At 39.7% G+C, this 12,578-nt stretch overlaps 1 protein-coding gene across 2 annotated transcripts in view; it reads right to left on the minus strand.

Annotated features, from left to right (window-relative positions):
* LOC129815662 (ectodysplasin-A-like) overlaps positions 1–12,578 on the minus strand; it is a 75,822-nt gene extending 63,244 nt beyond the window's left edge. For both annotated transcript variants that reach the window (XM_055869671.1, XM_055869665.1), the window contains exon 1: positions 12,132–12,578. In XM_055869671.1, the coding sequence (XP_055725646.1) occupies positions 12,132–12,431 (300 nt within the window). In that variant the 5' untranslated portion in view covers positions 12,432–12,578. The remainder of the gene's footprint in view (positions 1–12,131) is intronic.

A 12,578-nucleotide genomic window follows, 5' to 3' on the forward strand; every position in this document is an offset into this window, starting at 1 on the left:
ACACTTTTTTTTCTCCATAAGCCAAGCTGCACTGAAACTGACATCAAACACTTTTCATATCAACAAAGGGCCTGGGACGTTTCACACACGCCTTATCTCATCTAGTCCCAGTAATGTCTCACAGCTGCTTTCAGTAAGGCAGTCACGAAGGCCTTTGGATGTTGCTCTGCGAGAAACTAAGATACTGGATCTTCACAAATGATACAGTCATAATCAGCTGTCTCTATGGCATCAAAAGACAAAAGAGGGAAAGAGAGATAAAATTTGTGGAAAACAAACTTTTCTCAAAAGAAGAGATTCATTTATGGATGTTTACTTTTGGGATGTAGAACGTCATTGGGTTTTCAGAGAATCTTGGTCCATGAGACAATTTACTCATAACACAGACACCATGCATGTGATGTCCTTGAGTCCTTCATCAACTTTAGTTATTGAAAGATCAGACAGCTCAGTTATCTGTGCCATTTGGCTTTCCCAAATCACTCTCAACAGATAGCCTTGCAGAACATGATTCTGGATATGACACTCTTCTGTAATACTTTAGGAGACAGCCTGACAGTATATGATCATCTGGTTGTTTCAAAGAAAAGACTGGAATGTTTTAACATCTTTAACACATGATCATGCTTTTTGTCGCCCCAACGTTCTTAGTTAGAGTTTTTTTAACCAGATTTTACAGGGTCCATAAAAAGTAACCCTCCCCCTCCAAAATACACATTCTTTTGAAGGCTTTTAAGGATTAAAAATAGATGTATGAGAGCCTTAAGGACATGGGCTTTCATTTATAAAACAATTATGCTCAAATCTGAGCATTAAGTGAGCATAGGCCATCATCACACAAGGTTCGAGATTGCTACATTTGAACATGAACCCATGATTAAATCTAAATTCAAACCTCTGCTCGTGCATGATGATCTCCTGTGGTGAACAAGTGGCATTGCTTGACATGATCTTATGCCCTCTGTACACTACACTACCTTGACTACACAAACTAGGTCCAGGAGAGACACTTGTGTAGTGTAGAGACGGATCTAGATTCAAATCTCTCTTTAAGAGATGTCTCCCACACTACCTCTGGGGGGAGACATCTACACCATGAGTGGTACAGTGTAAAGACAACAGCTTTCTCACGCCCTGCAAGAATTAACTTAATTACCTTAATACCAGCAGACAGCATTTTTGCTCTGTTACCCAAATAAAAAATGTAAGGCTTTTAAAATACAGTATTCAGACCCCTTGACTTTCCCACATTTTGTTAAGTTACAGCCTTTTCTAAAATGTATTTAAAACATGTTTTGCTCATCAATCTACACACAATACCCCATAAGGACAAAGCAAAAACAGCTTTTAATATTTTTTTGCAAATGTATTAAAAACCAAAAACAGAAATACCTTATTTATTCAGACCTTTTGTTATGAGACTTTAAATTGAGCTCAGGTGCATCCTGTTTCCATCATCATCACTGTCTTGATTAGAGTCCACCTGTGGTAAATTCAATTGATTGGACATGATTTGGAAAGGCACACACCTGTCTAAATAAGGTCTTACAGTTGATGGTGCATGTCTGAGCAAAAACCAAGCCATGAGGTCGAAGGAATGGTCCGTAGAGCTCCGAGACAGGATTGTGTCAAGGCACAGATCTGTGGAAGGATACCAAAACAATTGTGCAGCATTGAATGTCTCCACGAACACAGTGGACTCCATCATTCTTAATTGAAAGAAGTTTGGAACCACCAAGACTCTTACTAGAGCTGGCCACCCTGCCAAACTGAGCAATCAGTGGAGAAGGGCCTTGGTCAGGGAGGTGAACAACAACCTGATGGCAATTCTGACAGAGTTACTCTGTGGAGATGGGAGAACCTTCCAGAAGGACAACCATCTCTGCAGCACTCCACCAACCAGGCCTTTATGGTAGAGTGGCCAGACGGAAGCCACTCCACAGTAAAAGACACATGGCTGCCCACTTGGAGTTTGCCAAAAGGCACCTAAAGACTCTCAGATCATGAGAAACAAGATTCTCTGGTGTGATAAAACCAAGATTGTACACTTTGGCCTGAATGCCAAGTGTCACGTTTGGAGGAAACCTGGCACCATCCCTACGGTGAAGCATGGTGGTGGCAACATCATGCTGTAAGGATATGTTTCAGTGGCAGGGACTGTGAGACTAGTCAGGATCAAGGGAAAGATGAACAGAGTAAAGTACAGAGTGATCCTTGATGAAAACCTGCTCCAGGACCTCAGACTGGAGTGAAGGTTCACCCTCAATCAGGACAACAACCCTAAGCACACAGCTAAGACAACGCAGGAGTAGCTTTGGGACAAGTCTCTGAATGTTATTGAGTGGCCCAACCAGAGCCCGGACTTGAATTTGATCGAACATCTCTGGAGAGACCTGCAAATAGCTGTGCAGCAACGCTCCCCATCCAACCTGGCAGAGCATGAGAGGATCTGCAGAGAAGAATGGGAGAAACTCCCCAAATACAGGTGTACAAGCTTGTACCGTCATACCCAAGAAGACTTTGAGGCTGTAATCGCTGGCAAAGGTGATGTAAAGCTCGCCGCCATTGGGCTCTGGAGCAGTGGAAACGCATTCCTGGAGTGATGAATCCCGTTTCACAATCTGGGAGTCTGACGGACGAATCTGGGTTTGGCGGATGCCAAGAGAATGCTACCTGCCAGAGTGATTAGTGAAACTGTAAAGTTTGGTAGAGGAATAATGGTCTGGGGCTGTTTTTCATGTTTTGGGCTAGGCCCCTTAGTTCCAGTGAAGGTAAATGTTAACGCTACAGCATACAATGACTTTCTAGGCAATTGGTTTGTTGAGATCGATGTGGGAGAACTTGACTGACCTGCAGAGGCCTGACCTCAACCCCATTGAACACTATTGAGATGAATTGGAAGGCCAACTGCGAGCCAGGCCTAATCACGCAACATCAGTGCCCGACCTCACTAATGCTCTTGTGGCTGAATGGAAGCAAGTCCCAATGTTCCAACATCTAGTGGAACGCCTTCCCAGAAGAATGGAGGCTGTTATAGCAACAAAGGGGGAACCAACTCCATATTAATGCCCATGATTTTGGAATGAGATGTTCGATGAGCCAGGGTCCACATACTTTTGGTCATGTAGGGTATCTACCCATTTGTGAATCATTGCATTAATCTAACGTGGTCTCGGAGCATTTTGTATTATTTTGTATGTAAATCTGAGACACTCCATTTAGTGTGATATGTTACGTTTCATATGGTATGTATTCATTTGTGGATGTTCATCACCCATTTTGTATGATATGTTACGAATTGCAATTCGTACAACATGTTACTAATTTGCAAAATGTACAATATGTTACAAATTCGCAAAATGTATGATATGTTACGAATTCCAATTTGTTGTGGCTAACATACGGAGCTTCCAGACCGCATTGCCAGATCAAGCATAAATGGTATTTTAGGGATAGGGTTAGCTAACATGCTAGTTGCAAAGTAGCTGAAAAGTTGTAAGTAGAGGCAAAGTTGCTAATTAGATAAAATGCTAAATTTGTCCATGATGAGATTCAAACATGCAACCTTTGGGTTGCTAGACATTTACGTTATACGCAAACCCATCTACCCCGACCAACCACCCTCCTTTCATTTTTGCCTTGAGTAACCTTCCGTCTTATGTAACCAAACGTAACATACTCATTTGAGTGTCCTGGATTTACGTTTACTATTTTTGTTATTGTCTATGAGACCAGTCTGATTAATCAAGTGTGCAACACTATATGCAATATGTTTTAGATGAGAAGCTCCTGTATAGTTTGATTTGCTATCCTTATTTTGTTTGTCTATATACCATGGTATTTACGGTATGCTAATAGTTGCACTCACACAAGTTAGGAATGAGGCTTTGGCCACACCACATCCAAGGCCAGTGTAAACAGAAAAGTAACTAATCTGATGTTAAAGGGAGATAGCTCTTACTAGACATATTTTACTAATGTAAATCCACCCTAAAGTCTCTATCAGTCAGCTGAGCTAACACAATCATGCTCAGATCAGTACCTATTGTGAATCCCCACAATATGTCCAGCTAGATGCACTGTAGGCCTACATCATTCTGTACCAAACTATGCACAGCAACCAATCAATTGACATTGCGTCTAAAAACTGTAGCTCTGAACACACAGATTCTTGCAAGGCACGTGAGTGGGTTTAAATAAATATCAACAAAAAAAATCCCAACAAATATGCCAACAACTTGGTGCTAGACAGTTGTGGGAAAAGTACTAAATTGTCATACTTGAGTAAAAATAAAGACACCTTAATAGAAAATGACTCAAGTAAAAGTGAAAGTCCCCCAGTAACATACTACTTGAGTAAAATTCTAAAAGTATTTGGTTTTAAAAATACTTAAGTATCATTAGTAAATGGAATTGCTAAAATGTACTTAAGTAGTAAAAGTAAAAGTATAAATAATTTGAAATTCCTTATATTAAGCAAACCAGACTGCACAATTAGTCTTTTTTTTAATTGACGGATAGCCAGGGGCACACTCCAACACTCAGACACAATTTACAAACGAAGCATTTGTGTTTAGTGAGTCCGCCAGGTCAGAGGCAGTAGGGATGCTCTCTTGATAAGTGCATGAATTGGACCATTTTCTTGTCAAAATGTAACGAGTACTTTTGGGTGTCAGGGAAAATGTATGGAGTAAAAAGTGCATTATTTTCTTTAGGAATGTTGTGAAGTAAAAGGAAAAGTTGCCAAAAATATAAATAGTAAAGTAAAGTACAGATACCCCAAAAAACAACTTAAGTAGTACTTTAAAGTATTTTTACTTAAGTACTTTACACTACTGGTGCTAGGTAGCTAAAATTGCCACATCTTGCTTTGAGTGGCTCTTAGCCAAATTCTGAAAGCTTGTTCAATTCCCCATGCTGGGTTTTCTATTTGAACCTTCTAACCAAGGCTTTGGAGCACCTGTCAGCAATTTGGCAAATATGTTTTTCCACCTGCTACCTCGTTTTCCTCCCTTTGTTCCTCCAAGTGCTCACCCTACCCTTCCTCCTGGCACAGTTTCTGTGTGTTGTGGCTTTAAAACAATTCCAATTTGGGACAGCCAGAAAACCACATGAAACATGTTTCGTAAATGTGGGCCCACATCTGCTCTGCAGCAAGGTTGACAACTTGCTTTCACTACTCCTCTATTTTTCATAGTCTCTTTCAAAACTCAAACCACTATAGAATGGGAATATGATGACTAGGCTGATAAATAGGCCTCTATTATTTATTTCATTGATATAATAGCAGTGTTCATGATTTCAATTTCTACTTCAGTACATTGTTATTACATGTATGCAAATTATTAATTGAAGATTAAACTATTGCAGTATTTGTTGGGGTCATTAAATGTTCCCCAATAAATTAACAGTAATGGGTAATGCAATTAATACACCAACAGACATTACAGTGTAATTAAGGTTAATATTACATGCTTTACAGTGCTGAAGGCAGGATGTACTGTAGGTCCAGCAATGGGCACAGGAAGTTGCTATGATCACTATCTGAGTGAGGTGCAGGGAGGGTAGAAGGGAAGAAATGCAGGAAGATGTTGGATTCTGAAATTAATTATTTGTGATGGACTTGTGAGAATGAGAACAAATTTGTTTTGATCAATCTCCTCGATATGCTTCTTAATAATGTTAAGAATTTGGGATGCTCATATACATGAACGTCCAGAAAAAAAAGTCCTTTAAGAGAATATATTTTTTTTATACAAGAACAATATTATGCACAATCACTTTGTAAACTCTTTCTGCTCAGACTTTTGTTCAAATTGAATTAGGCACAGACCTCAAGTCAGTATAAGGCCATCATTTTATGGGTATTGATTTATAATGCGCTGTCCTGAGATTATTTTAAAGGATGTGTTCTAGTTAGTAAACAAATTGGTTCACCCACAAAAAAATACAAAATCCAGAATGGCATGTTGGCTCTTCTAAACTCAAGCAAATGTAATCCTGCCTTTTGTAAAAACTCTCTCATAAAGTGGCTGTGCCGTGGTCTTCCATCACAGGACAGAGAGACAACAGTTTCACAAGAATTCCTCTCAAGTAATTGCACAAACTGCTTCACCAAAAATGTCTGGGCTTACCCACACAAATTGAACTTCACAGAGAAGAGCAATAACAAAACATCCATGGTTGGTCTGAAAATACAAGTTGAAAAATAAAGGACAAATTGTGGCTAGCCAAAAACCACAAAAATGACTATACTGTTCAACTGTTGATAATATGACAAATTGACAATACATGATTGATAGTTGAATGAGTTAGTGTCTTGTTTAGTACTCTTGCTTCCTAAAATGAAATGTAACTCCCTCTTGGCTGGTCTCCCGGCAGGCGCCAAAGCTCATGTAGAATGCGGATACACCTTGGTCTCCAACTGTTCTGAGTCATGGAGGTCCATAGCCCTCCATAGCCTTCCAGGACTACTAGGAAATTAAAGTAAAATGGCAGAACTGCCTAATAGTGTCTGCGCTACTATCATGATGGAATTATGAAGCCTGATCTTTTGTAACAACTGGGATACTGAGTGAAAAGGTCACTGATGCATGCAGGCCTCTTTGATAATCTACAATATGGCTCAATAGACTTTTAGTATGTTCAATATACACAACTCAAGTTACATGACCTCTACGTTTATATGACAAACGTGTGGAGTCACAGATGATTTAACTGGGAATTGAGGCTACTTTGAAGACACATATTCTTGTGAACCTCAAACCAACGCTGTTTTGAGTTTCAGAGTGGGGGGGTTAGAAAAAATTGTGTGATTACTGATCTCTCAGAGTTTTCTTTGAAATAAACCACTCTAAAGTAAGTGAGCACCATATTTCAGCAAAAGCTGACTAAAGACTATATGATAGGTAACATCGTATGGACATACAGTACTGTATGTCAAGGTCACTTCAAAGCAGTGGTTTACCTTACAGATTAGTGGTGAAAACAATACATACATTTTGGCACATAAGTAAATGCATATTGTTAAACTGTTAGTTCACCGCTATACGATTGCTCAATTTTTGTCTCCCTCAAAAATAGTTGCATGTGATTTGGAACGTACAGTACCAGTCAAAAGTTTGGAAAAACCTACTCATTCAAGGGTTTTTCTTTATTTTGACTATTTTCTGCATTAAAGAATAATAGTTAAGACATCAACACTATGATATAACACATATGGAATCATGTAGTAAAAAAAGTGTTAAACAAATCAAAGTATATTGTATATTTGAGATTCTTCAAAGTAGCCACCCTTTGCCTTGATGACAGCATTGCACACTCTTGGCGTTCTCTTAACCAGCTTTATGAGGAATACCTTTCCAACAGTCTTGAAGGAGTTCCCACATATGCTGAGCACTTGATGGCTGCCCTTTCCTTCACTCTGCGGTCCAACTCATCCCAAACCATCTCAATTGGGTTGAGGTCGGGTCATTGTGGAGGCCAGTTCATCTGATGCAGCACTCCATCACTCTCCTTGGTCAAATAGCCCTGGAGGTGTGTTTTGGGTCATTGTCCTGTTGAAAAACAAATGATAGTCCGACTAAGCGCAACCAGATGGGATGGCGTATCGCTGCAGAATTGTTTATTTTAACCTTTATTTAACTAGGCAAGTCAGTTAAGAACAAATTCTTATTTTCAATGACAGCCTAGGAACAGTGGGTTAACTGCCTTGTTCAGGGGCAAAACAACAGATTTGTACCTTGTCAGCTCAGGGATTTGAACTGGCAACCTTTCGGTTACTATCCCAACGCTCTAACCACTAGGCTACCCTGCCACCCCAGAATTCTGGTTAAGTGTGCCTTAAATTCTAAATAAATCACTGACAGTGTCACCAGCAAAGCACCATCACAGCACCTCCTCCATGCTTCACGGTGGGAACCACACATGCAGAGATCATCCGTTCACCTACTCCGCATCTCACAAAGACACGGCTGTTGGAACAAAAAATCGCAAATTTGGACTCATCAGACCAAAGGACAGATTTCCACCAATCTAATGTCCGTTGCTCGTGTTTCTTGGCCCAAGCAAGTCTCTTCTTCTTATTGGTGACCTTTAGTCGTGGTTTCTTTGCAGCAATTCAAACATGAAGGCCTGATTCACGCACTCTCCTCTGAACAGTTGATGTTGAGATGTGTCTAAACTCTGTGAAGCATTTATTTGGGCTGCAATCTGAGGTGCAGTTAACTCTAATGAACTTATGCTCTGCAGCAGAGGTAACTCTGGGTCTTCCTTTCCTGTGGCGGTCCTAATGAGAGACAGTTTCATCATAGCGCTTGATGGTTTTTGCAACTGCACTTGAAGAACTTTCAAAGTTCTTGACATTTTCCGGATTGACTGACCTTCATGTCTTAAAGTAATGATGGACTGTCATTTCTCTTTGCTTATTTGAACTGTTCTTGCCATAATATGGACTTGGTCTTTTACCAAATAGCGCTATCTTCTGTATATCCCCCCTACCTTGTCACAACACGAATGATTGGCTCAAATGCATTAAGAAGGAAAGAAATTCCACAAATTAACAAGGCACACCTGTTAATTAAAATGCATTCCAGGTGACTACCTCATGAAGCTGGTTGAGAGAATGCCAAGAGTGTGCAAAGCTGTCATCAAGGCAAAGGGTGGCGACTTTGAAGAATCTCAAATATATTTGTTTAACACTTTTTTGGTTACTACATGATTCCATGTGTGTTATTTCATAGTTTTGATGTCTTCACTATTTTTCAACAATTTTTCAACAAAGTAAAAATAAATAAAGACCCTTGAAATTGTAGGTATGTCCAAACTTTTGACTGGTACTGTACACTGAGTGTACAAAATAAGAGGAACATTGATATCGATATATCAGAACAGCCTCAATTCGTCGGGGCATGGACTCTACAAGGTGGTGAAAGCGTTCCACAGGGATGCTGGTTGACTCCAATGTTTCCCACAGTTGTGTTATGTTGGCTGGATGTCCTTTGAGCGGTGGACCATTCTTGAAACTGTTGAGCGTGAAAACCCCAGCAGCGTTGCAGTTCTTGACACACTCAATCCGGTGCGCCTGGCATCTACTACCATACCCCGTTTAAAGGTACTTCAATCTTTTGTCACCCTCCGAATGGCACACATACACAATCCATCTCAATTGTCTGAAGGCTTAAAAATCTTTCTTTAACCTGTCTCCTCCTCTTCATCTACACTGATTTAAGTGGATTTAACAGGTGACTTCAATAAGGGATCGATCATAGCTTTCACCTGGATTAATCTGGTCAATCTATGTCATGAAAAGAGCTTGCGTTAGCTCCCAAAGCTAATGCCATTGCCTAGACAGGCTCTGTGGGCTAACACAATCTTGAGTCGTGACCCAGGTTAGAAACTAATTGGTCACACTAATTAGCTGCTCCAAACAATGAAAATGTGTTATTTTGTCCAGTCTCATGCAAGAGGTAAAGCCCTTTATGATGTAAAAAGCTTTCACCTTCAAAATAATACTCAACAGGAAACCTTTTTAGACTTTTTTACTTTTTACTCTTTAGTTAGCAGTAACGGTCCCTCTGTTTTCTAAACATACCGAAAGACATAAAATGTTTTGTTTGTATGAATAGCTTCCCATAAGAAAGAAAAATAACATCTGTGTAGCCACTAGCTAAACCCTCAAGACAATCTAAAGTGAAGCAGGTGCATATCATGGCAAACATCATCCACAATTAGGGACATTCAAACATTCTTTCCTAACTCCCTTGCAAACATAACAAAACTAGCAACAGTCTTGACACCTGTCCCCAGTAACAAATATGGCCCGAGGCCCATTTGTTCCTTTGAAAGCATTCCAAATATCAATTAAAACCTACAGCTAAAGTAAACACATATTTCTTGACCACACATCTACAGTTCATCATCAGGGAATGATCTAATTGAGGGGAGGGAAGTGGTGTGTCATGTGTTGGTATGTGTGTGTGTGTGTTAAATGTATGTGTGTTTAAATGTGTGTTTACTTATGTTTTATTAGCTTGAGTGGTGGGTATTACAATAGATTATGTAAAATGACACATGGCCCATCCCTAACTCTAACCTCTATAACTACAGCCCTCAGATTGAACCCTGACCGCATACATACTCTGGATGGTTCTTTGGTTCAGGTTTTTGCTTAAATCTATGGTAGAAAGGACTCAATGCAATTGACAATACAGACAAATACAAACGCAAACAATAAACACATCCATAAACGTAATTCCAAATATGGTGCCTAAATCAACTCTAAAACGTCTCTCACTTCTTATATATGTCTGCATCTATATTAACATGTACTGCCATATGTACATTCTCCCACAATGCTCCATTTTAATGGAGTTGAGTAATTGAGTGGATGTAATTACTTGCGTTGCACAACGTTGCTTTTAAGGTAATATCCTGTAAGAAATCTCATACTGCAACAGAGCACAAAGTCTGATTTAATAGTGATGTTGAGGGTTGGAACCGGATATTTGTGTGGAGCTAACTGTGCTAGTTAGAGATTTCACACTGAGCTCTGGAGGCAAGCCACAATGCCTGGGGAAGTTGAAACGACGAAGCAAGGGGTCGTATACCTGCTATAGTTCATTCACAATCTCATTTGGTCTTTTTTAGGTCTTTTTCTCAATATAAACCTCTATGAACAAATCATCCATAGGCCTACAACAAACATAGTGACTGAACCTAAAAGCTAAGGATTTTTTTGATAAGTCTACTAGGGGAATTAAAAAAAAGAAAATTGCAACCACTAGTGCTGTGTAGTACTTTCACAGCTGGTAGCAAGACAACAACGTGGATTCTGGAGAACTCAGAGCAACATGATCACAACCAAATCATTCAACTTTTCATCTCATCTGATTATAATGTCGATGAGGGCTAGATGGATCTTAACATTGTCGAATTATGTGTAATTTAATTGATCTGAAATTGAAAGGCATCCACTGACTGTCGTCTTCCTACCATACGTTTCTGTGCAGTAGTACTTTTCACATGGCTTACCATGCCATGTAAAATAATATTTCAAACCACGCACGTTTGGCATCGTACACACTATAGCCTCAGACAAGTGGGAGCTCTGTCCCATTATGTCAATTCACAGGCTAAAAGAATAGCTGACAAGAGAACTGTAGCGCCTTTTAGGATTTGATTCCAGTAACAACTTCAATGGCCCCAGGTGTTTTCTGCCCTCATGACGAAATTGTAGGCGATTATAATATGCCAACAATGCAGTAAAATGTGTGAGTGGCTTGTTAATACATGGAGGGGATGGGTGTAATCTTACTGTGCCACATGCTGATGGCATGCAGTATTCTCGTAGGTGTCTGCTCGTCTCAACATGCACCACCAGGTCACTCAAATCATACACTCACTTTTCAAATCCTCGCTAAACCACTTTGGAAAAAGTACTTTCACCAAAAGCATTATTAAGCATTATCAATCTCAAGTAACAATAGAGAATTGGGCACCACAACTGTGAAATTATGATTTGTATTACTAGAAGCATACTGCCAACCTGCAAAGAGACTGTATCATAATCAAAGAAAGCCTAAGTAGTTCTCATTTGAGAACCATGGACCAATATATTATTCTGTCTGATCAAGGACTAATGAAAGGTTCTAACTGACGACAGTCAATAGCCTAATCATCATACACATTCATGATAGACATTGGCAGTTGTTTCAACATCCCACAAGTGAAAAATATGTTAACCATGTGATCATTCCAGGCACTTTACGCAAAGCACACCCGTGTAGGAAAATATCTCTGCATGAGGTCCCCCACGTTCTAGACATCATACCGTTTATCATCAGTAGGCTAACCATGTATGCCACCCTGGGGGCAGTTGTTCATCTGGTCAGTTAGGTTAAATATTGAGAATAAGCAACTGAAATGCAAAGTCTTACAAAGATGTTTAAAGACCAAAAGTGATGTCCATATTGAACTTACAAATACAGTTATTTGTAATAATAAATTATCCATAATCTGTATAAAATAATATGGTGTATAAGGCTACACTTTGGTCCCTGATGTGTATTTCAATGCATTCTTACAAAATGTAAATATGTGTTTAGTGTTAAGTTAGGCGATAATTATCCTACCTGTAGATCAGCTGGGTAGCTGATATCGAACAGCTGGAATACTGGAGAATATCGGTCATTCATATCGGTTGCGGCCGGTGACAGTGTCTCCTCTCTGTTCTTCTGGAGAATCTCGCGTTTCACTTCGGATCTCAGGTCCAAATAACAGAAAAGCGTAACTAGATGCAATGAAAGGGATAAGACGAAGAATCCCAGAAAGATTTTACAGTTCTTACACTGTTTCCTGCAAATGCAGGTAGACTCTTTTAAGTCACTGTCCTCTAAATTTGCTAACTTTTCAGAAAGCGATTTGGGTGCCATGTCTAAATACTCTTTCAGTCGTTGCTATTTCAGCATACTCGGCTTTTGTCTATGATGCTATGTCCCTAACCTGAGCTGACTGATGCTCAAACGATAGCACAGTGACAGTTATCTCCATCCACATCTAGTCAGGGGGACGGTACGGTA

Source organism: Salvelinus fontinalis, chromosome 2, assembly GCF_029448725.1.
Source record: "Salvelinus fontinalis isolate EN_2023a chromosome 2, ASM2944872v1, whole genome shotgun sequence".
NCBI lineage: Eukaryota > Metazoa > Chordata > Actinopteri > Salmoniformes > Salmonidae > Salvelinus > Salvelinus fontinalis.